Source organism: Dunckerocampus dactyliophorus, chromosome 5 (assembly GCF_027744805.1).
Source record: "Dunckerocampus dactyliophorus isolate RoL2022-P2 chromosome 5, RoL_Ddac_1.1, whole genome shotgun sequence".
NCBI classification, from domain to species: Eukaryota; Metazoa; Chordata; class Actinopteri; order Syngnathiformes; family Syngnathidae; genus Dunckerocampus; species Dunckerocampus dactyliophorus.
The window spans coordinates 6,946,635-6,972,520 of NC_072823.1; the positions used below are offsets into that span (position 1 = coordinate 6,946,635).

A 25,886-nucleotide genomic window follows, 5' to 3' on the forward strand; every position below is an offset into this window, starting at 1 on the left:
ACACATTCATTGGTTATGCTTTTGTTTGCATTTGCATGCACCGTTTTTCTGTTTGATCAAATTTGGTCGACCCAAGGATAAATTGTTGAACTTTTGATCAACACATGTCAAAGAAATGTATTTTATTTAATGCTCGGTGGTGTTTTACATTGTCTTGTCTGAGTTCTGATGGGTGTTTACTCTCCTCAGCCCTTCTCATCTACTGGGTTCTTGCTTTCATCATGAAGACCATCAAGTTTGCCAAATATACAGAGCATGGCATCGGCCCCAGGCAGCTGCGCTACTGCATCACGGGCCTCCTGGTGCTGCTCTATGGTCTCCTGCTGGCTGTGGAGGTCAATGTGATCATGGGCCGGGTGAGTGTGCGTGTAGCGTATTGATTGCTCTCCGTTTTTAATGTAACTCACGTCTGATTTTAGTCTGGAGCCCAAATGGGCGCAGTGGTCCGTTATTTTGCGATTGTGCCAGACAGAACTGTGTCTGCAATGTTAAACAAGGAAATACGGCAAACAGAGTGGTTGACATTTTCCAGTGACATCACCGTCATTCGACAGAGTAACTGTATTTTTAAACCTGGCTCCTCGTGGCGATTTAGAGCATATTCGTGCAAGTTCCACCTCAAAGTACACCTCAGCTGCTGAAGCTGTGTCCTCTGGGTGCACAGCTGAGGAAGTGATTCTCCCTTCATGCCTCGCACACGCTCTGATGAAGCATACCGACCTAAAAATCACAAATTACAGTTAGTGGTAAAGAACAGGCCGAGAAATTCAAAGTGTAGGCAGGTAAAAAACCCACGTGCATGACAGGGTTATCGAATCATGACTAGTGCAGAACGCCGCCATGCAGCAGTTTCTGCAATAAGCAGCGTGCGCTCTGACAAGAACAAGGCAGCATCTGAGCAATGTTTATATTTGTTACGAAGCCACACACAGTGCTATCCTGCAAACAGACTAATAAGTAATGGTATCATTAATTATCATTAATTATCATCATATGGCACATGGCGACATCGTGGATACTATGTGGGCCCCACAGTCAAGAGATTGGGTGGGTTTTCTCCAGGTACTCTGGCTTCTTCTTCAAAAAACATGCATTGTTTAGAGACTCAAAATCAGGGATGACCAAAGTGCGGGCCGGAGGCCATTTGTGGTCTGTTTTTTTTTTTTTTTATTGGCGCGTGTTGGCGAGTACAAAATGTTTTTTTCAGAGTTGTATTGTGAAAAACAAAACGTTTTTTTTTTTTAATTAGGTTTCGGAAAAAGTTAGAATGTTATGACAATAAAGTCAAAATATTAAGGGACTGGAGTCATAATTATGAGAGGAAAATTTACAAGAAAAAATTGAAATAGTTGAAAAAAGAAAGCCCGACAAAAATGGAAAAAACAACTGTAATTTTCTGGGAATAAAGTCGAAATATTAAGGAAAAAAAAGTCACAATTTTATGAGCATAAACTAGTAATATTATGAGGGAAAAATTAGTTTATGAGTTTTTTAAAGTGAAAATATGTTATTTCTTTAATTGGAATATTATGAGAAACAAAAAAAAGTAATTTTGGGAAAACTGGGGAAAAGTTTCTAATGGGAATAAAGTCATAATATTTACAGAGATTGTTCATGAAGAACGTTTAAATATTTGTAAAATTAAAAAGAAAAAAAAAAGGGAATAATTGGGGGGGAAAAAGCGCAAATAGAAAAGTTGACACCAATAACAGGCTTTTACACATGACAAAGCTGAGATCCATTTTTTTCTTGAAATAACTTCTTAGCATATCTACATGTGTTGCTTTACAAAATATCAAAGTGGCAAAGTTGCATCCTTTCATTTTTCACTATGTGGACCTTGCTGGGAAAAGTTTGGACACCCCTGCTCTAAATTGTCCGTAGGTATGAATGTGAGTGTGAGTGCTTGTCTGTCTATATGTGCCCTGCGATTGGCTGGCGACCAGTCCAGGGTGTACCCTGCCTCTCGTCGAAGTCAGCTGGGATAGGAAAGAATGAATCATAATACGTCTAACTGTTAAACACATTGTTTTTCCATCTCTCTCCCAATCATAATTCTCTATCAACCCCCTGTCCCTCTACTGTGGCACTCTATCTCAACACCGGTCAAGACGGACGGCCACCTCGCAGAATCAAAAGCGATAAAAGACAAAATTGACTTGACAAATAAACTAACAAACCAATGGCAATCACAAGGATTGCCCCTCCCACTTGTTGTTTCAGGCACTAGCTGGCCATGACACTAATTGATATAGCAGCATATTTTTATTTTAGCTGTGCTATAAGTTTGTGTCATAGCTCTCTGAAGAGATAAAATCAACTATACAGGCAGTTGTGCTCCTTCCTTGTTTAATTCTAGTGCCCACAACAGATCAGTAATTGGGCATTTGGAGGAAAATATCTCAACATGGACTTGATATATTGCGAAAGTCCCCCCAGATTATTTAATTCTAACTGCTGTGAAAGGAGTCTCAATAACAGTTTACAATTTAATTCAAACATAATTATATACAAACAGTTGCAATGCCAGCACTGGAGAGAGCGATTAGCGGCCAACAAAGGTTTAGCAATGTCCAATAGATCTCGGTAGAGGAACCCTGTTCCGCTTTCTTTTATGACTTCTGTCAGGTGGAAAAATGCGTGTAAACGTCCCTTTTTTTGCTGTTAGGATGTTAGGCAGTCTCAGTTGGACAGGTAATCGCTCCTCAGACAGAGGTGACATATCTGGAAACTACAGTATGTGTGTGTGTGCAAGATGGCTATGAAAACAGAGTGTGTTTGTATCGACCAAGTAGCCTTGTGATCGTGTGTCCTGTTTCTGCTATCCACAAGCCTTCAACATGTTTTGTTGAAAGCAGAGGGAACATATTCCATTCCTAACATAGCTCTAATTAAACCCACATGTATATGATGAGGTTGATTCTCATGACCGTGTCCTTCTTCTCCAGCGATACATGTGTTTCGCCAACCCAACAGAAGTAAAGCCCCCAGAGGACCTTCAGGACCTGGGTGTTCGTTTTCTGCAGCCCTTCGTCAACCTGTTGTCCAAAGCCACCTACTGGTGGATGAACACCTTCATCACCTCCGCCCACAGACGGCCCATTGACCTCAAAGTCATTGGAAAGCTGCCCATTGCGATGAGGGCCCTCACCAACTACATGAAGCTCCGCAAGGCCTTTGAGGACCAGAAGGTCAGTGCAGTTTTGTCCTATTACACATTCAATAGAGAAAGGGAGAACATTTCTCCCAGCCATTGAGATTGTGAGGAATCAATCATCCTGTAAGCTCGTAGTCTGGATGGCTTAAAAATGAGACACTGTGATATTGTGAGAGTTCCCCTCGCTCCTGACTTAGACGTCTCATCCTCAACGGAGGATCCTTTAATTAGAGTAGTCGGGCGAGAGGTGCACACGCGGAGGAAACAAAGTGTGGTCTTGCACACCCGAGGTAACTAGTGTTTAAACATCAAGTATTATGTGGGTTACAACCTAACAAAGTATCGTAACCAATTGGGAGCTGTTACGCTGTGCATGTGTATGACCATGCTTCGCCAGGAAGAAGCAACGCTCCCCGTTTGGGAGCTTGCATTCGATTTTCCTTCTAACGCTTGGCGCTGTGAATGGCTTCCGGTCTCACTTTAAGAGCACGTGTCAAGCCTCATAGTCGGCAGGGTCAGAACTTTCCAGTGTTTGAAAGGTCACGCGCATTCGTCATGGCTGAATGTGCGTCCGGTGTGGACGCAATCCCGCTTCCTTCTGACCGTAGAAAAGAGAAAAGATAAAAGGATCCCGTCGAGGGGGGTGGCTTTGGGGGTGAATTGGGAGGGGTCAGGTCAGTGTGGAGGCGTCAGGTCATTCCCATTCTACTGTGAACAAGGCGACATGATGACCCTTGCAGGCGTGACCGTGCTGCATTTTATGGGAAGCTTGATCTATGTGTGCGTATGTGTGTGTGCGTGAGAATCAGCCATCCTTCCTTTCCTTCTAGTGACAAGGTGTGTGTGTGCGTGTGCGTGTGCGTGTGCATGTGCGTGTGTGAGAGAGAGAGTGTATTTGGGTTCAAATTGTGCTCAAAAAGAAAGACAGCGACACATAATAAGTCACATCTGCTCTCAGCGTTCTGATGAGATACAAACACACAGACATACACACACGCGCACACACACACTCATCACAGTGACGATCCAGATGTTTTCCTATGATGATTGCTGATGATTTCCTATGATGGTTGATATCGCCAACAGAAAACCTCCAACAAACCTCAAATATTCATTGAGCATGGTATTTGTTATACTGCATACGATACTGCATATTTTGGTATTGATGCGATACCAAATAAATCCAAGGCCAGTATTGCCGATACTGATACTGAGACCCATACTTTTTACTTGAACATTTTCAAGGTCAGTGAATGATTTTGTCTTTAATTTATTAATCTATGATTATAGCAGGGCTTCTCAAATAGTGGAGCGGGCCCCCCTTGGGCGTGAAATACTTTCAATGTTAGAGCAGGCCTGCCAACATGTACAAATTTATTGTACTCAACATGCAATTTGACTCTTGAATATGCGTGTATGCTTCACAGCTCTCCATGTTGTTGCATTTTCCTGGTTTCAGCTTTGAGTTCAGTCTGTACAGTACAGATAAATACATACAGTAGATATTATCAGTTTCTCAATAGCATTTCAAATATGGAGGGCGTGAAAACATTTTTGTCCCGTGGGGGGGGGGGCATGACAGAAAATAACCACAGAGACAGAGAACCACTTTATTATAGTCATAATAAAACACAGGGCAAATATTTTAGACAAACAAGAACAATATTTTAATCAACAAAGACGTATTTGTGAACAATATTTGATATAACAATATAAGATCAGTATCAACAGTATCAACAAAATAATCAAATTATTTGCATTTATTCTTAAATATTACAATAAAATAAAATAGTATTGAAAATACAATTAATAAAGACTTAATAATCATAATATAATAATAATAAAGTAATATAGTTGTTTGAGCAAAATAAAGTCAATTGTGCAAAATAAGTTAACTACTATTGGCTGTCATTCAAATCCTTTGCCTTTTTGCCCCCAAGTCCCTCCTAAGTAGAATAACTTATTCCCAGAGTTTGTAAACAATATAAAAAATACATAAATATAACAATGTCAACCATGTAGCATAACTAAAACGCACAGATTTTTGTTGAAAAAGCCTTAGAAGAAAACGGAAAAATATCAATTCATTCGGCTTGTATCAATCCGATATTGATACTAGCGGGTGATATCGATAATAGTGATATTTGGATCAATCCACCCATCGCTAGTATTTGTTTGTGCGTCTGTTCTTTTGTTGTCAGGCTACTTTCTGGTTCATGGAGGATGCAAATTGTATCAGCGAAACATGAACAAGATGCAGGAGTAATATATATTTTTTAATTTTTTTTCGTTGAGTGTAGTGTTGGGTTATCCTGCTAACAAACTAACTAACTAACCATCTCCCTAGTAGTGAGTGAGTAAACAAGCCTTCAACATGTTTTGTTGAAAGCAGAGGGAACATATTCCATTCCTAACATAGCTCTAATTAAACCCACATGTATATGATGAGGTTGATTCTCATGACCGTGTCCTTCCTCTCCAGCGATACATGTGATTAAATAGGGTATGTCATCCCTTAATTATGCTCCTGCACTGCGTGGTCGTGGTTTGTCTCCTTCAATGTTGATCATCTGACGGTGTGTCAAGCTTCCCTGCTACACCATTAACCTCAGTATCCCACGATGCAGCAGCAGCAGTAGGAAGCATAGAAACCCTGACTATGACCTTGTTTTACAGCTCTCGGTTGAATTGGCTGACTGCTTTTTGCAACGATTCAGCGTTTATATTCAAGCTCTGCTTGCTGTGCTGGCAGGAATTGTTTTTGTTTTTTTTTGTCCAAGCTAGTTTGTGATCTGTTTCGCTTTCATGTCCCCAGTAATGACATAACCATTCATACAATTCTCCAACAAGAACACTGCTAGCAGGGCCACTTTGTTACATTTTGTACATTGAAGATGCTCAAACCAAGCCAATGTAAGTCAATACAGTGTATAAGCAAAGCTAGCTGAACAAAAACATCAGCGTCTTAGCTTTATGTTATGTACGTAATAATATATCTCATTAGTAATGAATTACTTTCATTTTCAGATTTAAAAAAGGCTGCACTTTGGACACCCCTGCTTTACATCTTTCTTTTCTGCTCGCCTTCTCCATCAGAGACCTCAGGGCACGCTGCCACAGGGCCCCAAGTGGATCTGGCAAGCCTTGAGGGTAGCGTTCGGCAGGCCTCTCATTCTCAGCATTACATTCCGCTTCCTGGCCGACCTGCTGGGTTTCGTCGGCCCGCTCTGCATCTCTGGCATCGTACACCACATCAGCAAGGACAACAGAACCATCCAGCAACCGGTGAGCGCATCAGCGTCAACCTTCATAAAAACCTGATAGGAACGTTGGTTGATTGTTTCTGTTACATGGCAAGCACATTGCAGTGAACAAAACTCATGTGTTTTTAAGCAACAGTCATCTAAAAACATAGAAACGGTAATCTTAACAAAGTTTATCTTGGCATTGTTACATAAAGACTATTTATAATGCACACTATTATCAACATACTTTAATCATACCCGGCCAACATTCTTTATTTTAAAGATAATTAACAGTTTTATAGATTTATCAACTTGTTTATTTACTTTGTTGATTTATCGACTACTATGTGGCACCCCCATTTCTCTTCAGTTGCCATTGTTCAACCACAACACAATCAAATCGATGAACAGATGGAATCTGAGTCATGGTGTTTTGACCAGAAATCCACAAATTTGCGAGGCTGTGTTTGCTAAATCTCAAGTATGCGAAGATCCACTGTGCAACTCTTAAAATATTTCAGTATAAAGTATACAGTCGTGGCCAAAAGTTTTGAGGATGAAGTGTTGGTGTGCACAAAGTTTGCTACTTCAGTGTTTTTAGATTGTTTTGTCAGATGTTACTATGTCACTAAGTTGTTCCTCAAGCCACTTCATTAATACGTTTGCATTTGGAAAAGGCATTCTTCAGCACTAAACTGATCTTGGATGTTGGGAGAAGTTCCTTTCGGAGGTTGTTTTGGTACCGTTCTTTATTCATGGCTGTGTTCTTAGGCAAAACTGTGAGCAACCCCACACATTAACCTCGCATTAATGTTGGTATGACACAGGACTAATCGTACTGATCACCTTTTTTTTCTTTGGACAAGCTTTTTTCTGGATGCACCAAACAATCACAAAGTGGATTCATCAGAGAAAATGGTTTTACCCCAGTCCTCAGCAGTCCAATACCTGTATCTTTTGCAGAATACCAGTCTGTCACTGATTTTTCCTGGAGAGAAGTGGCTTCTTTGCCCCCTTCTTGACACAAGGTCATCTTCCAAAGTCTACACCTCACTGTGCGTGCAGATGCACTCACACCTGCCTGCTACTATTCTTGAGCAAGCGCTGCACTTGTGGTACCCCAATCCCCCAACTAAATCAACTTCCGGAGACAGTCCAGGTGCTTGCTGGACTGCGTCCTGAAGCCTTCTTCACAACAATTGAGCCTCTCTTCCTGAAGTTTGTAATGATCTGATACATGGTTGGTTTAGATAACAAGATCCCACTAGCAGCAATATCCTTGCCCTTTTTGTGCTAAGCTATGATGACTGCACATGTTTCCTTGCAGTTAACCACAGTTAACACAGGAAAAACAAAGATGTCAAGCACTATCCTCCAAGCTTCCAGTCTGTTATTCTCACTTGATCAGGATGACAGAGTCGTCTCCAGGGTTTGTCCTTGTCAACACTCTCACCTCTGTTAACCAGAGAATCACTAACATGATGTCAGCTGGTCCTATTGTGGCAGGGCTGAAGTGCAGTGGAAATGTTTTTTTGGAATTAAGTTCATTTTCATGACAAAGAAGGACCTTGCAATTTATTGCCCTTCATCTTGTCACTCTTCATAACATTCTGCAGTATATTCAAATTGCCATCATAAACACTGAGGCAGTAGACTTTGTGAAAATTAATATTTGTGGGAGTACTAATGTTTTGGGCCATGGCTGTACAACAATCTAGATGAAGTAGATATCATCTTTGCCTACCTAAACTAAAAGCATAGCAGGATTTTGTCATAAAAAAATAGATATTAATACAAAAAATCGTAGCGGAGTGCATCCCATTGTACAGTTATTGTCTTTGAAAGGGCTTCATGTGTGTGGTTGGAAGTGCTGCTCGTCCCTACCTGTACAGCATTTGTTCAATAATGAAATGTTGGCATTGTCGGTCGATGGGATTCGTCTTTGAACAATTCGAATGTAGGTCACGTATGTTAGCAGTAAAGATGCAGAAACTGCTTCCTGCCAAAGGTCACAGTCGCAGTCATTTGAGATGCCATTTCTCTCACCTGCTTGGATGGCGTACTAATTTAAGACTTGTCAAATATTTATGAAACCTATTGCTGCAGGAGCCGTCTCAATTTCCTAGATTTTACACAAGGCAGCCCTCCACATCAGAGTCCCTCTGGCATCCATCAGTGAGAATATCTCTTCAGTTATGAAGTCTGAAAGTCTCTCTCCACTGCAGTGGAAGATCACAAGTTCATATGAAAACGGTTTAGACATCAGTGGAAAAAAATGTTTTTGACTGTGTCGCTTTGAGGACCGAAAATAGATTATTTGTGCAATTGGTTAACTTCGGTATGTGCTCTATTATTTGTATGATTTCAGTGATATTGGTGGTGTTTCAACTCAATGCGCTCTTTTTGCTCTGCGGTTGACTGATGTAGTCTGCAGTCTTTCTCCCTATGTCAGCTGGAATGGACTCCAGCCCCTGCAGGAAAATTCAAAGATTAATGGTTGGTATGATGCTGACGCAACAAATCGGTGATGATTGAAATCCATTCAAAGACAATGAATCCTTCTGGAAAATACATCAAATATCCATTCACTGAGCTTACTTCCTTTCAGCAAGTTGTGATGGATATGCTGAGAGCTAATCAATAATCTGACTTTTATACGCAAAACTGTGTGCTGTAGATAGTATCTTTCCTTTTCCCTTTTGATTATTAATTAAAACTCAGCACGACTGACAGCAAATGAGTTCATACTTCCTCCACACTGTCCTTCCAGATGCGGTTGTTGGGGATCTATTTCATTTCCTCCAAGGAGTTTCTGGAGAATGCATATGTGCTGGCCGTGTTGCTCTTCTTTGCACTGCTCCTGCAGAGAACGTTCCTCCAGGCCTCCTATTATGTGGCTATTGAGACTGGTATCAAGCTACGTGGGGCCATACAGGCACGTATCCTCGGACATTCACCATCAAAATGGAATAAACACATCCGTCCATATGGTCCTGTTTTCTCCCCAGACCAAAATCTACAACAAGATCATGCGTTTGTGCACGTCCAACATGTCCATGGGCGAGCTTACTGTGGCTCAGATTTGCAACCTGGTAGCCATAGATACCAACCAGCTCATGTGGTTCTTCTTCCTCTGTCCGAACTTGTGGGCTATGCCAGTACAGGTAAGAAACATGAAGATCTACAGTATGTGAAGTACTGCTGCTGGGTTGGGATTCACTTCTACCATTTCTTGCTCTTTTTTCATGCTTTGTTGGTATACTACATTCCTTGCACCTGTTGTTTTGACAAATGAGAATTTAGATAGTTAGCATGGAGGCTTGACTTAGGACAACAGTTGCCATCTGTCCTTTGCTAAAAGCAAATCTTATATAAGTTACCACAAGTGAATGCAAATACTGTATATTAAAGAGCAAATGTATAAATGTAGTAAAATATAACAGTTATTTTAGCAGAAATGCTGAAGAAGACTATTGGCAGCAGCAACATTGGAGGGACAATTCAATTGAAGTATATTCATTATGTTTCCTTTTCTATGCCGAACGCATAGGCTGATGTATTAAAGTAGGTTTTGGTGAACTTTAGGTCCTTATGGTCCTTATGACATACACAGTATGTCATAAAACACAAAAAACAGCATCACATCACCCACTAGTAATTTAGATCTGCTGTGATTGAAATTACAACTGAAAAAGCATTTGGTGTCATGCGGTGGGTTATTTTATTACCAAGCATCCGCATGTCTGCAGGAAAGCTGCTGTGTGTTTCTAATGAGCCACATAAGAGAAGAAATCACATCCTACTGTTCTCTCAACTGCCTTCTCACCACTGCGACACATTTTCCTGAGAGGGAGAAGGTGTGAATGTGACATGTCACACCCATGTCCATCTGGATCTGTGTGTGTCCTGTAGATGTCAGAAATGATGCAGACAACAACATTTCTCATTCTCATGTTCTCATTATATTCATCCTCCACGCACAGATTATAGTGGGAGTGATCCTGCTCTATTACCTCCTGGGAATCAGTGCCTTGATTGGAGCGACTGTCATTGCTGTGTTAGCGCCTGTCCAGTATTTTGTAGCCACAAAGTTGTCACAGACACAGAAGAGCACTCTGGTGAGTATTGATTGGAAGTCATCCTCTCTATTATTAGCCATCGGGACATTCATGTCAGAGGGTCATTTGGTCTGTTAATCACATTAAGTGTTTTTAAAACTTTTAGACTGTTTTTTGTTGAAACAATTTTTAAAAACTGAGCTGTTTTCTTCATTGTAGCCAAGCTGGAACCATCAAATGTCCACATCCACTCTTCCAGTTCATTACATCTACTAAGATGTGTTGTTTTTCACTCAGTAAATGAGCTGTCAGACTGACTGAACCTGACAAATAGTGTCGGTCAATATTGGTTTGCTCACTTCCTTCCAAGTAGCAAAGTGACATCTTAGCAGGTAATGAGGTGGCTGGAATCATGACACATGCACTTTACAATCTTGGATAAACAGAGACATTTATCTGCTTGTTATGTCACACGCACGCACACGCACACCCACACACACATAATGTACGTACAAGGTTTTATCATGGTTAGCACGTTGGCCAACACAGTAAGAACTTGGAGATCGGGAAGACTTGGGTTCGATTCTCCCCTGGGCATTTCTGTGTGGAGTTTGCATGTTCTCCCCGTGTGCGCGTGGGTTTTCTCCAGCTTCCTCCCACATTCCAAAAACATGCAGGTGAGGTTAATTGGCGACTCTAAATTGCCCATAGGTATGAATGTGAGTGTGAATGGTTGTTTGTCTATATGTGCCCTGCCATTGGCTGGCGACCAGTCCAGGGTGTACCCCGCCTGTCGCCCGAAGTCAGCTGGGATAGGCTCCAGCATGCCCCCGCGACCCTAATGAGGAAGAAGCGGTATAGAAAATGGATGGATGGATGGGAGGTTTTATCATTATTATTATTATCATTAGTCCATATTGATATTGCATATATATTTGATATTTATTTATTCAGCCATCCATTTCCTATACCTCACTAGTGTGGCGGGTTACTTATTCATATCAGTTATATCATTAGGTATATTATTTATATGAGGTGTAAGTGTTTCTGTAAAAGATGCTTATGATGTTTTGATCTACAGTATGTAACTATGGCTATCCATCCATCCATATACAGTATCTGTCTGTCTGTCTGTCTGTCTATCCATCCATCCTCCATCCATCCATCCATCCATCCATCCGTCATCTCTCCATAAATCTATCCCGCCATCTATTCCACATATTGATCTAGCTTTCATCGATCCATATATCATTCCATCTGTCTGTCCATCCTGTCATCCCGCCATCATTCATGAATCCGTCTGTTCATTCACCCATCTCTCTTTTCAGCCATCCAGCCTTCCAACTATCCATCTATCTAGCCATACATCCATCTGTCTGTCCACATGTTGGTTAATCTGTCCATCCATACGTCCATCCATATATCCATTCATCTATCCATACAGCCATTCCTTTATCCATCCACACATCCATCCACACTGCACATCGAGTCACACGTACATCTGTTCATCTCATTTCTTTAGATGGATGTTGCATCACTGGCACAACAAGCATGGATCAGAAATCTCACCACATCAGTTAAATTCATGAAGCATTTTGGAGCAAAGTTCTCTCCTCCCCATCATCCAAACACAAATACAGAAGACAGTCCTCTAGAATCGTTCTCTAACGTGCTGTATCTTGTTCTAATGGTTCGTTGTAGCTCAACACAATTAAAATCCTGCCCATTTCCCCTCAGGAATACTCCAGCGAGCGCCTCAAAAAGACCAATGAACTGCTACGAGGCATCAAACTGCTGAAATTGTACGCATGGGAACGCATTTTCTGTGACAGTGTGGAGGAGACCAGGGGCAAGGAGCTAACCAGCTTGCAAGCATTTGCTCTTTACACATCCATATCCAGTAAGAAAACTCCTTTGGTTTGTTCTGTTTCATATGGTCCCAAAAGTCAAACAAATTAGCTCTGAATTATCTGCTGTCAATGTTTGAACTGAACGAGACAAGTGATCAGTCAATATTACATTTCACTACATTTCCAAATAGGAAGGCATGTCCATTGTTGGTTTTGCTCCTTATCTTCTGAAACAACATTGGTTACAGCTGTAGTCCTGCGATGGACACGATGAATAATGACAGTTTGACGCCAGTCATGAAACAGTAAATATCACGGGAGTGATAGAAACTGAGAGTATCATAGCAAAAATGAACTTTGCTTCGAAACTCAGATGATGTGATCGGGGGTTCATGCACCAGTTCCCCACAATGACACCAAGCAGAATATTGGAGTGAGAAGAATAACCTGCACTATATATTAGTATATACTGCCTGAAACACTGTACTGTACCTCAGAATTATTAGACTCCAAAGTAAGTTGTAGTAGTTTGTATTTCAGAGTATAAATATAAGCTACAAATCTTGCACCAAAAATTCTCTTAATGACCAAGTCTTTATTTCTGTATTGATTTTCAGTCTTCATGAATGCAGCTATTCCCATTGCAGCTGTGTTGACGGTGAGTGTGAAACTGTGGAGAATGCTTCTTATTGTTGGTATAAGCATCGATTTCAGCGCTCGGGAAAGAGTGCGCTGACATTTGATATGCCTGGTGCTAAGAATGCTAAACACGGAACCCTATATTAATAGAAGACCTTCATAGCTGTAGAGTAGACTGGTAGAGAGGCCAGACAGATAGTAAATGGTGGGGACAACAGCAGAGAAATGATTAAACTGTGAGGTGATATTCATATCACCTCCATTTTCATTTTGTAAAAGTAGCTCTCACAAGATAAATGTTGGTGACCCATGATAGAGCCAATAGTACATTTAGAAATGTACATGTGATCTGTTTCAGTATGATCGGTATCCGCAGCATCAAACCCTGATCGGAGCATCCCTAGTTAAAACTAAAGTTTGCCAGAGCAAAGATTGCTGTTTGCGCTTATGAGCAAAGCTACTGCAAGGAAAATGATGGAGTTCATGGATTGGGCGACCAGCCACTTTCGGTCGCTGTGCACAGCAATTGTCTTAATCTTTCATTTCTATTTGAGAGAACTACCCCATGTGCAGTTAAAGCAACAAGTTTGCATTGTTTCACTGGTATTGTTCAATGTTTTTCAACAAAATAAGATTGGAACATTGATGGTGTGTGCTGTCAGTTATTAAAAACAATCGGTATCGGACAAACTAGGAATTAGGTCAAGCTTTTTATCATCAAGTATTTAGAAAAACAGCTATGTTAAATATCTACACGGTAGAAAGATCATTCTCTGCACCCTAACATCCTGCAGACGTTTGTTGTTCATGTGCACATCTCCGAGGACGCTGACCTGTCTCCAGCTGTGGCCTTTGCCTCCCTCTCCCTCTTCCACATCCTGGTCACGCCTCTCTTCCTACTCTCCAGCGTGGTGCGCTCCACTGTCAAAGCTCTTGTCAGGTAAGGAAGCAAAGAAATACAGTCCAGATGGGATGTACTTTATTTTTAGAGGAACATAGACTCATTGACAGGAATGGAAAGACCCTGCTCTGTCAGGGTGGTCGTACTGAACGAGAGCATTCATATGCAGCATAGCTAAAGCCCAGCTCACAACTGGATGTACACATTTTTGGCGTTACCCAAATTACTGCGGTTTTTTTTGGGTGGTGGAGAACGTAGTTGTGCTGGCTATGAGAGAGTAAGACCTCGACACGCATGGAGGACGTACGAAATATCTGAACATGCGTTGGCCGCACTAATTACGTATATGGGGAGCACGCGTGGCGCACGACACACATGGCAGTCCGCAAGTGCGACGCATGAAAAAATGGACATTTTGCCCAAACCTGACACCAGCAAAACATACGAAAGACACAATCCACAATCCACAATCCACCCTTTTCTGACTGAAAACCATGTCCCCAGATTTGGAAAGCTAAAGGAAGCTAACAAGCGAAATAGTTGACCAGCATTATGGTTTCTCACCGAATTGACTAAAGAAAGAAAACAGAAAACACTGCCCCTAGAACTCTGAAAGGGTCATGACAGAGTCAGATGGGATGGCGTAGTGACTACACAGAAGCATAAACCAGCTGGAGCCATAGCCGAAGGATAAAAGAGCTGCGGGTTGCCGACCCCTGGCCTATACTTTTTAGGAGCATGGGCAGGCTGGAGCCCATCCCAGCTGACTGGACTGGTCACCAGTCAATCACAGGACACATACAGTATAGACAACACACCTGCTTTGTGGTGATTGCACTACACTCGCTACAAAGTCAGAGATTTTCTATAAGAAAGACTTTGACTGGAATGTGACAGTAAAATAGAATACAATTTGTATAATAATCAGCTAAGTTGTAATTCATTTGCTGTATTTGCCTGATTATCTTTCATACACTGTTGAACCAAGGGCTTCTATCTTGAAATAATTCACTAATAAAAATACTTTATTATACAATTAATTATCCAAGCACATACTGTATGTGACCAAGTAAAGACAATGAGGACACGTGACTTGTATAATATCCCCATTTAATCCCTTGCCTTATGTAAATATTGTATTATCACAGCGTTCTTTTATGGACCATTTTTCCATGCACTGGTGTGTTTAGACAGCTTCCTAGTAGCCCTAGTAGTCTTTTTTTGGTCTGTACTGCTTTGAGGGGTCTATTTTGGGATCAAACTAACTGACACACATTGTGAGACAGCAGATTAATGCTCTTTCATCTCATCTTTGCACTTCGTCAAGAGAGAAGAGACGAAAACCATTTTGTGTCTCAGTGTAGTTGTGTCTAAACATACCTTCTCTAATCACATAATTAATGAGATGCATGGATAAATCGCATGATGTACACAGTATGTCAGAGCAAAGTAAATGTATAAAATGTTAAAGACTGTACAGCAGTTTCAATTACACCATTTTTCTGTATTGCTGTGTCAAACCAGTGAAAAGTGTATGCAACTGTTGAATTCTGGCCATTTACTATAAATTGCAGAACATTACTTATTGACATGAAATCCTACTAAATTGGTGTCACAGTGGAGGTGAGCTGAAATATATTTTTTGAGAGACAAATCACCTAGATATATTTCTAGAGTTGTGTGTGCACTGAAAAATGCACAAAAGCTGCTGCAGTGGCTCTTGGTTTATGACTGAAGGTTAATCCGTGGTGACTTAACATTTCTTTGCTCTTTGTGTTACCTGCAGCGTTCAAAAGCTCAGCGAGTTTTTCTCAAGTGAAGAGATCGGAGATGAGCTGGAGACCAGACCGACGCTGACCTCGGGCTCCAACAATCATAACCAAAATAGGTACCAGGCTGTGGTAAGTCATCATCATCAACTTTATTTCAGACACATATATGGTCCATAGAACAAAAAAACACACAATAAAAGATGGCTTTCCCTTGCTATATAGCTTAAAGCGCCAGTGTTTCCACAAACTAAAAAAGAACCTGACCGAGCTTTGTACATAAGTAATTGTATGCAAAAACTAAATAAAATAAATATACAAAAAGCAATATAAAAGACCTTCATGCAGCTATCTGATAAAAACATGTCCAAAAACTGAATTGTTATGGTTTGTCATTTGCTGTACATTTGAATCAATCAATCCATTTTCTATGCCACTTATCCTCACTAGGGTATGCTGGAGCCTATCCCAGCTGACTTTGGGAGAGAGGCGGGGTACACCTGGACTGGTCGCCAGCCAATCGCAGGGCACATGTAGACAAAAAAGCATTCACACTCACATTCATACCTATGGACAATTTAGAGTCTCCAATTAACCCAACATGCAGTTTTGCAATGTGAGAGGAAACCGGAGAAAACCCACGCATGCACGGGGAGAACATGCAAACTCCACACAGAGATGCTCAACGATCTTCCCGATCTCCTGACTGTGTGGCCAACATGCTAACCACTAGGCCCTTTAAGAGTTAATAGTTATTAATAATTTTAACATACAATAATGCCCTGTTTATCGCTGTTAATTGGTTCCAGACCTGACCGTGATAAGTGAATTTCCACAAAGTAGGGCTCCTTATTTATAAATTTTATATTTTCATAGATAGAGCATAGATCACCTGTTTAAGACATTCTAAACGTTTTTTTAACATTATTAGAGCCCCCTACACCTGAAATAACACACCTATAGTCACTTTTACACTTGTAATACCTAATATAGTAGACATAATAAGAGTAAATAAGCCATTTAAGACTCAAATTAAACTTGGGCTCGTGTTTGTTACTATAAATGTCTTCCTCAAAGACATTGGTCTTCGTACGGGACCTGAAAGGGACGGACAGGAAGTAACAGCGGGGGTTCAGAGTTGAGTTTTAGCTTTACATGGGTACCGGCCACAAAAGCAGCCCGTGTTTTTATTTGTGATTATTGTGCTTGTTCAGAAATAATTCAACCCTGCAATAAAAGCCTGTTGTTGCGGTGAACAAGTGTCTCATCAAATGTTACAGTAACATTACTGACAACAACTAGTGACCGGTGAATGCGTCATTTCATCACTGTCTTTGCCTTATAGGCTTTATATTTGTATTTTAGTTCATTTAGCCGTTTTGATGCTTGAAAATGCTTAATTGAGGCAAAACTACATAACATTTGCTCAAATATGCGTGGTGTATTTGGACAAACCCATGCACGCACGGGGAGAACTTAACCTTCCATGTATTCTTCCTACTCATCCCTCTTTGTGTATTAATCACATACAAACCCTCCAGTCATCCTCCAAAGCTCACCCTTCCTTAGCTTGTTTGTCTGAACTCCTTCAGCCCCTAAAGGTGGTGAACAGAAAGCGCCCCCCGAGGAAAGACTGGAATAACTACACATTGTCGGAGGGGGATCACGAGGGCGATGGACCATGCCCAGTTGTGGACCAAGACGTTTGTATCAAGGTGAGAGTGAGAAGACTTGGAAGGGAATCTACAGTGTGGGCCACAAGTTTCCATGCTTAGGAAAAATAATCATTCATGTTGGACAACCTTTTTTATTTATGTATATAACATGCTCCATATGATTACCATCCATCCATCCATTCTTTTTCTATGCCGCTTATCCTCACTAAAGTGGCGGGGGTATGCTGGAGCCTATCCCAGCTGACTTCGGGCGAGAGGCAGGGTACACCCTGGACGGGTCGCCAGCCAATTGCAGTATATGATTACCATTGTTTCAAAAACTCATACTAATACGTGTTTTCCACCGTCGATGAGCTTGCATTAGTACAGTTGAAGTTGCGCTTGTTATGACGTTGGTGGTACGTTGCGTGAGATTATTTATGTGTCGTATCTTCACCTGATACACCATGGCCTTCAAGTGACCTCAAAGATAGAAATCAAGAGGGGAGAAATCTGGGGATCTGAACTGAAACATAAAAAATATACATTCTACATTTTTCTGTGTATGGAAAGTTATGGCCCACCCTGTGCAGTATTTAGTTATTGCCTGCCAGCTCAGGGGAATTGCATTGATTGGCCTGCTCAACGAATGCTCCATAAATCTTGCGGCTCACTGTGGACTTGTTTTCTATGCATCATTTCTTCCACTTCCAATTTCAATAATTCCTACACTGTATTTATGGAGGAGTTTGATCAATTTTGAATGATATCAAGCATAGTTTCTTGTCAAGAAATAAGTACTTCACTTCGAGGCAGCAGACATCTTCTGCTGTGTGTGTCCTTCTTCAGATATGCAGCGGTTATTTCACCTGGACTGATGGAACACCAACACTCGCCAATGTGGACATCATGGTTCCTTTTGGTACGCAACTGCTCATCAAGTTCCTGTCTTGGGACTGACGGGCGATCGTTCACGGTGTTATTGTGGCCACTCTTAGGTAAGCTGACCATGATAGTGGGCCAAGTGGGCTGTGGGAAGTCCTCCCTGTTGCTGGCAGCGCTGGGCGAGATGCAAAGAGTATCAGGAACAGTCACCTGGAACAGGTCAGTGACATGTTTACCAGTCAATGTGGATTATATTTAACATGCACACACACTTTAGAGTGGCCGTGAAAAGCTGTACAATGGATGCCCGCAAATTCACAGATTTTTGATCAAAAATTAAGGAAAATAAATGTCAAAAGGTATTTTTTTCTGCAGTAAACATATCTCTTTCACCACAAGTTGGCAATAATTTATAATTCAGGTAAAATGTCCAGCATGCATGTACCACTGTTAGAAAGCCCCCAGTTTTTTACAGGTTTACGTTAGGGGTGCTCCGATCCATGGGCCACCCATCAGTATCTGCTGGTTGATGCCTTTCAAGGCCGAGTACAAAAAACGATCTGCTGTGGCTCATACTATTGCAGCCTGCAGAGAACCCTGTGTGCAGTCTTGGGTAGTGCCCCCTCCAACTTTCACTCACACTGCGCAAGCGTCATGTCTGCTGTGTGGAATTTGTATGCCATTTGTGAGAGCGATGTACCGTTTGCCTCCTGCAGCACATGCCACGAAATACATCTCGCCGGGGTCGCACATTAAAAAGCTTTAATGCGGCATTTGCAGAACAAACACTTGCCCCTACTTTCTCAGCGGTGGAACACGCCGGGTTCCACCGACTGCTGTCTCACTCGGAGCCCACCTGCTGCTGCCTGGAAGTCCTGCATTAATCAGCGCTCCATCAGACAATGTACTCTCACGTCAAAGTCTCCTTAAAGAATGCGTCGTCATGTCTCATCCTCTATAGGTTTTACCACAGATACATGTTCTCTTCAAAAAGTAAAATATGGTTTTGTCTAAATTAAGATGATTTTATGTTTTTTTTCATATCATAGCCAATACCAGGGGTGAAGCCAGTAATTAAAAAAAAAATCATGTTGCTGCCCCCTTTTTTTTTTAACAATTACCTATTTTTATTCACAGTTAATCCATGTGATTGGCATTGCTATTGGCATCTCATGAATGACAGGTATCGGCAGCATAAAACCCGGATGGGAGCATCCTTAGTTTATGTCTTTATGCTTCAACTATGTTTTTTCGCATTGAGATTTTGCACTTTACACGCACCACAGTTGTGTGCCAAACAAATTGACTGTTTCGCTCCGAAAAATCTATCTTATATCTTAAATCTAACTTATCTACAGTATCTATCTTACTTTTCTGAGTTGTTGCTAGGATTACAACAGGCAAGTAGTATGGATTATGTAGGCGAGGCTTCTATAGCCTGGTACCCTCTCGCGCTAACCAGACGACCAGGCTAAAGGCTACACTGTGAATTTGATTCCATCTGTTCATCTATCATCTTGCTTACATTATCATTCATTAGTGGTGAGTACCAATAGATTTAGGTTTAATAAATCTGTGAGGCATATTTAGGCTTTAAACCTGGATTGTGTCGCGAGTGAACAGTGGTAATTGAAGAGAGAAGGAGAGGGTTCTGGAGCTGAATCTAGTCTAATAATTCCCATCATCACTTATATTGCAAATGTTGAGCCGAAATTGGAGGACAATGTCAAGGGTTTGGAGGGGGGAGGAGCGAGCCATGTGTCAAAAATAGACATTTTTATGGGTGTATCAATTACTCACCAATCACTGGCACTGGCGATGGTGGTCCCATGTGTAACCCATGTGAAATTGCAATACCCATTCCGTTTGAAAGCAATATTAGGCCTGGAAACAAATGCACTGAAGTTAATTTCATTATCCAAGTGAAAGGTTAACATTCCAACTCCCGTAGTCAATATTTTAGCATGCTGTATAGTAGTCGGCCTCAATCCTTTTAACCTCTCTGGCAGTTGAGCTGCCGGGAACACACTGTTGCTTTTTATTTATGTGTCCTTGTGCAGCAATACATTGTGCTTCCATGACAAGCTAATGTACTTAGAATTGAGATCAGGCCTTCTAGTAAGACAGAGCAGTAAAACATGACTAGAATTACAGGTCAGTGACATTGAATAGTTGACATTGTACAATTCAGCCAAATGGTGTGACCCAGAAAGACGAACCGGATCTGTTTCGAGGTGCTGATATGAGCCGTAACTTTTAGTTATTATGAAACTTCTGCAGTTCTCCACATATTTCACGCAGCATGAAACTGGAGGCAGACAAATACAGTATATGCCTACTAAGACACTACCGTGTATTACTGCATTGCAGTTTTGTTCTCCATACATTGTATACAAAAACCATGGGTGTCCAAAGTCTTTCCAGCGAGGGCCACATAATGAAAAATGGTAAGATGCAAGGGGTTCGTTTATATTTTGTTAATCAACACATGTAGATATGCTAAGAAGTTGTTTATATTTCAAGAAAAAAGTGCATCTCAGCTTTGAGATATAGGTGAAAACTTCACTCTTCGCTCTTTTTATCCCATTTTTCCTGCTGTTTTTATCCAAACAGTTCAACTTTCTTCTTAAATAATCTTACTAAACGTTCTTCTCGTAATATTATGAAGTTATTCCCATAATATTATGACTTTTTCTCCCAAAAATGTTGTTTTGTTTGTTTCCCATAATATTACGACTTTTAAATAATAATAACATACTTTTCTTTTAATTTTTCAATTACTGTTTCTCATAATTTTCATCAGTTTCTCATAAAATTTCTCTTAGGAATATGACTTTTTTCTCTTAATTTTGATTTCAGCTTTTTTTTTTTTTCATTTCTGCTGGCTTTGTTTTTTCAATTTTCCAACTATTTCAACTTTCTTCTTTTCATTTTTCTTTTATTAAGTGTGACTTAATTCCTATAATACTATGACTTTGATCTTGTAACGTTATAACGTTTTTCCGCAACCTAATTTTACAAAAATTACAACTTTATTTGTTCTTTTGTTTGCTTTTCATAATATCGTGACTTTTAAAAAATGACGTCTATATTCAATATTTCAACTTTATGCAGCTAAAAGACGTTATTTTTACTCATAATATTCCAACGTTATTCTTGTAAAATTCCTATGATTGGCTGGTGACCAGTCCAGGGTGTACCCCGCCTCTCGCCTGAACTCAGCTGGGATAGGCTCCAGCATACTCCCACCACCCTAGTGAGGATAAGCGGCATAGAAAACGGATGGATGGATGGATTCTCGTAAAATTTAAAATAACTTTAATATGTTGCCTTTATTGTTGTAAAATTACTGCATTACTGTTATTAAAATTACTTAATCTGTTAAATTATATTTTTGGAATGTGCTGCGGGCTTATAATAAACAGATGCGGGCTAAAAATGGCCCCTGGGCTGCACTTTGGACACCCTCGCCAAAAACTGAACCCGCTTGATGAGGTTAAATAAATATCAGAATAAAAAAGAATAAAAAAATCAGTTCAAGTGAAGATTCCTTGCATTTTTTTGGTAGGAGAATGAGGAATTACTATTATACTAAATGATATTACACACTGTTTAGTAGCAGGCAACTATTCTTCTAAAGAACAAACTACGCCCTTAGTTTGAATATTTGGCAAGAGAACATGTCACCACTTACCCAGCATAGCAACACTATCAGTTTCCATTTGTCAGCAAAGTGTCTGCTACTTGATCGACACAACATCCCTAGAAAGCCCCCAACCCCGCCCACCATATCAAGTTGGATTGCGTGTACCCCAAACTCATTTATCACGTGCCACCATTTGCACTCCTGAGGAATTCCGCTGGCATTTTGTTGTAGATTGTTGATTGACAGGAACCACATATACAGCAATTGCATAGAGCAGTTGCATGACTGATGAGTGTTCAATCTTCTCTCAGATAGTTTTTTACATGGGCCGCGTCAAAGCCCCACCCAATCCAACCCCTCTTTATCGTCCTCATTCACATTTCTTTACCCCCAAATTTGGCCAAGTGAGCTGAGGGTGTCTGGGATAGCAAGGTGATTACAGCAAAGGGACTCTTAAATCCCTGTCCGTGCGGGAACACTCTTGGGTTTTTTGTGGGGGGGTTTTGGTGGGCTGAAAAAAAATTGTGCCCACGCAGTGACGGAATACAGCAATTTTTTATCGTGGTTAATTGGTTCCAGACTCAACAGTGATAAGTGAATAAATGGAATATTTTTGTAGTCAGGGCATAGAAAACCTGTTTACAATCTTCTAAATATGCTTTTTAACATTATTAGAGAAATCTAGACATGAAATAACACCCCTATAGTCACTTTTACATTCCTATTACCCAATATAGTAGATATAATCAGAGAAAATAAGCCATTTAAGAAATGACAAATAAAGAAATGTGTTTCGGACGTGTGGACAGGATGTGACGTCAGGGGTTCAGAGTTGAGTTTTTCCTGGATTACGGTCACAGCAGTAGCCCGTGTTAGTATTCTGATTATTATTGTGATTATTATTGTTATTATTATTGTTATTATTATTTTACGATCAAAAGCCTGTTGTTCCGGCGATCAAGTCTGGCGCTTGTCTCACCAAACAATTACTGACACCAATGTAGAATGCTACATTCACAATTTGAATTCCTTGTATTGGTATTTTAGTTCATTTAGCCATTTTTATGCTTGAAAATGCTAATTTTTTTTTTTATAATAGGCCATATTTAACCATGAAACAGAATGATTTATTAATATATGTTTGAGAACCCGTGATAGAGTGAAGCCACAAAATTCGAACCACGGTGTGGCGAGTGAGGACTATATATCCAATTCTAATTTCTAATTCTATTCTAATTTCATGCACAGTGTTTTTGTGCGTGTGTGTGTGTGTGTGCGTGTGTGTGTGTGTGTTGTGTGCCGTATCGTCTTAAATGGCCAACACCATTTAACTTCCTCACAGCTGTAGTGGTTGCCATTTCACAGCTGCCATAAATCATCCTGCACGCTCTGGCAGCACTCAGCTACCATCAGAGTCACCTTCTCTGGAGCAGTGTCAATTGGACCACCCTAAAAATACACGCAGGCTTCAACAGAGCCTGTGCAAAGCCTCCAACAAGCCATTAAGCATTTTTAGTGAACTCTGCATGGGATTCATCAGATTGATTAAATGGGTTTGTGTGCGATGCAAAGGTATCTCACCTTCAACAGTGTAAATGTTTTATGGTATTTCTAACTGTTCTAATAAAGATACAGTGCAGAGATCTAGAGGATGAAAGTGTTTTCTCTCACTTTCTTTTCCAGCCTGCCCAATCCAGAGTCAGAAGGGGATGAAAGGTGAGTGCGCAAAACAGGAGTATGTCCAAAACTTGTCATTAGTTCATGACAGCCACTGCTATTGGCAACAACACAGCAGGATTTGACAGCAGGTGTCTTGGCACTGCTTCCTGTCTGAGTAGACCCAGACGGACCGTGACAGCTATTGCTCCATGAGTCTATAGATAGACTAACACTTCCACTGTGTCGCTCTGAATTATTGCATTACACTTAAGCTTGTGTATGGTTGTTACTGAGGAAATCATAGTGTATCTCCCGATAAGATATCATTTTTATCCTATTTTCAGATCAATTACAATAACATTGTGAGACATAATTGTACAATAATGGATATCATGCAAGGATGCAATTTGTGATGTGTGTCTGTTGTGGAAATGGAAAAAGAACAACATACAGCTTTTGTCCCAATGCCATAACTCAGCATTACTATAGCATTATAACAGGGGTGTCCAAAGTGCGGCCCAGGGGCCATTTGCGGCCTGCGGCTGTTTTTTATTGACCCAGGACACATTATAAAAATATAATTTAAGAAGAAAACTACAAAATTAAAAAACAACAGCAAAAATTGAAAAATCTGCAGTAATTTTACAAGAATACACTCAAAATATTAAAAGAAAAAAGTTGTAATCCAACAACAAAACTGTCATAATTTCAAAATATTATGAGAAAAATAATGTAATTTTAGCATATAGTTGACATTTTTTTTTTAATTAGGTCGTAATATTCTAAGAAATGAAACAAAGAATGAAGCTGTAATTTGGGGAAAATTAGGTTGGAGAAAAAGTTAGAATTTTCTGGGAATAGAGTAAAAATATGGGAATAAAGCCGTAATACACAAGGAGAAAATTTACAAGAAGAAAGTTGAAATATTTGGAAAATTATCAGCACAAATGGTTAAAAAAAAGCTGAAATTTTACAAAATATTATAGAAAAAAAATGTATTTTAACGAGAAAAAAAGTTTATGAGAAGAAACTTTTAGAATACAGTTCATATATTGAAGAAAAAATATGTTTTTAAAAGTCATAATATCATGAGAAGCAAAACAAATGAGAAACAAAGTTGTAATTTTTTTTTAATTAGGTTGGGGAAAACGTTACAATATTATGAGAATAATGTCAAAATGTTATAGGAATAAAGTCATCATTACAAGAAGAAACTTTTGCAAATGGAAAATGTGAATAGTTGAAAATAAAAATAAAAAACAGCAGAAATGGTAAAAACAGTTCTAAGTTTGTGAGAATAACGTCAAACTATTCAGAGAAAAAGTTGCACTTTTACCAGAATAAACTCATAATATTATGTGGGAAAATTATGTCATTTTAGTAGCATTTCACTGATATCACAAAGCTAAAGGCAGTTAAAAAAAAAATATTAAATCACTTCTTAGCATGTCTACATGGGTTGGTTTAGATAATATCAAAGTGGCCTTTGCATCCGTTCATTTTTAGTATGTACCCTCGCTGGAAAAAGTTTGGACACCCCTACATTATAAGGCATACAGTAGATGGAGTAAGTAGATGGTGTAAGGTCGTCCTGTGTTAGGCGCCAGGACAGAATGTCTGTCAATCATTACAGGACTGTTGCAGACGTGATTGATGAAGAATAACACTTCCCTGTGTTTTGACATGCGCATGTGTTTATTTACTCTACAGTCCCACAGACAGGGACGCAGCCAGTGATGGTGATATCAGGTGAGGAGACACATCATCATTACCAGCAGAACACAGCAACCATTGTCATGTTTTATCTAGAAATACAGTGTAGATAATAATTACTGCTTTGAGCCTCAGCTGCATATTGACTTGGCAAACACATCAGTCATTAATGATCCCTTGGGCACTTCTTAATGGATTTCAGCCCTTTTCACACCTAATTAGCTTTTAACGTCAAACAGTCCCCAGAGATGAACGCCTTCCTAACCGTTGCCTTCAACTGTGTCTTATTTGAACCCTGTGGTAGGAAGAGATGTGCTGTGGCCTACGCTTCCCAGAAGCCCTGGCTGCTGAACGCCACCGTTGTAGAGAACATTACCTTTGAGATGCCGATGATTAAAACAAGGTAAGTCCATGCACGTGTTACTTGAGGGTGAAATTGCCTTGGTGGTATAGTGGTGCACGCTGCTGCCTTTCATGCAACCGGCAGGTGTTCATTTGAAGACCAGTACTGATGGTCTAGTGCAGGGGCGTCAAACTTGTTTTCACCGTGGGCCACATCGCAGTTATGGTTACCCTCACAGGGCCACCTTTAACTATGAACCCATATAAATGTTTAATAACTTGATGATATTGTGACACATTTGACTATTATCATTGTCTCATTGTATTCTTTCACCAACAAACAAAAAAGTGAATGTTCCAAGCAGAA

The 25,886-nt window shown here is 40.3% G+C and overlaps 1 protein-coding gene across 8 annotated transcripts in view; it reads left to right on the top strand.

The window, feature by feature from the left end:
- The window catches only part of abcc8 (ATP-binding cassette, sub-family C (CFTR/MRP), member 8), a 58,941-nt gene that overhangs the window by 10,831 nt on the left and 22,224 nt on the right, over window positions 1-25,886 (top strand). For 7 of the 8 annotated variants that reach the window (XR_008570424.1, XM_054776480.1, XM_054776477.1 and 4 more), the window contains exons 5-20: window positions 190-356; window positions 2,949-3,191; window positions 6,254-6,442; window positions 9,173-9,337; window positions 9,411-9,566; window positions 10,386-10,520; window positions 12,198-12,360; window positions 12,928-12,968; window positions 13,744-13,889; window positions 15,637-15,751; window positions 17,161-17,334; window positions 18,124-18,196; window positions 18,273-18,378; window positions 23,489-23,521; window positions 25,175-25,213; window positions 25,482-25,580. Coding sequence is in view for 7 of the 8 variants with exons in the window: in XM_054776480.1 (XP_054632455.1) it covers window positions 190-356; window positions 2,949-3,191; window positions 6,254-6,442; window positions 9,173-9,337; window positions 9,411-9,566; window positions 10,386-10,520; window positions 12,198-12,360; window positions 12,928-12,968; window positions 13,744-13,889; window positions 15,637-15,751; window positions 17,161-17,334; window positions 18,124-18,196; window positions 18,273-18,378; window positions 23,489-23,521; window positions 25,175-25,213; window positions 25,482-25,580 (2,044 nt within the window). In the remaining variant the exon portion in view is untranslated. The remainder of the gene's footprint in view (window positions 1-189; window positions 357-2,948; window positions 3,192-6,253; window positions 6,443-9,172; window positions 9,338-9,410; window positions 9,567-10,385; window positions 10,521-12,197; window positions 12,361-12,927; window positions 12,969-13,743; window positions 13,890-15,636; window positions 15,752-17,160; window positions 17,335-18,123; window positions 18,197-18,272; window positions 18,379-23,488; window positions 23,522-25,174; window positions 25,214-25,481; window positions 25,581-25,886) is intronic. The other variant, XM_054776476.1, reaches the window with a different exon arrangement.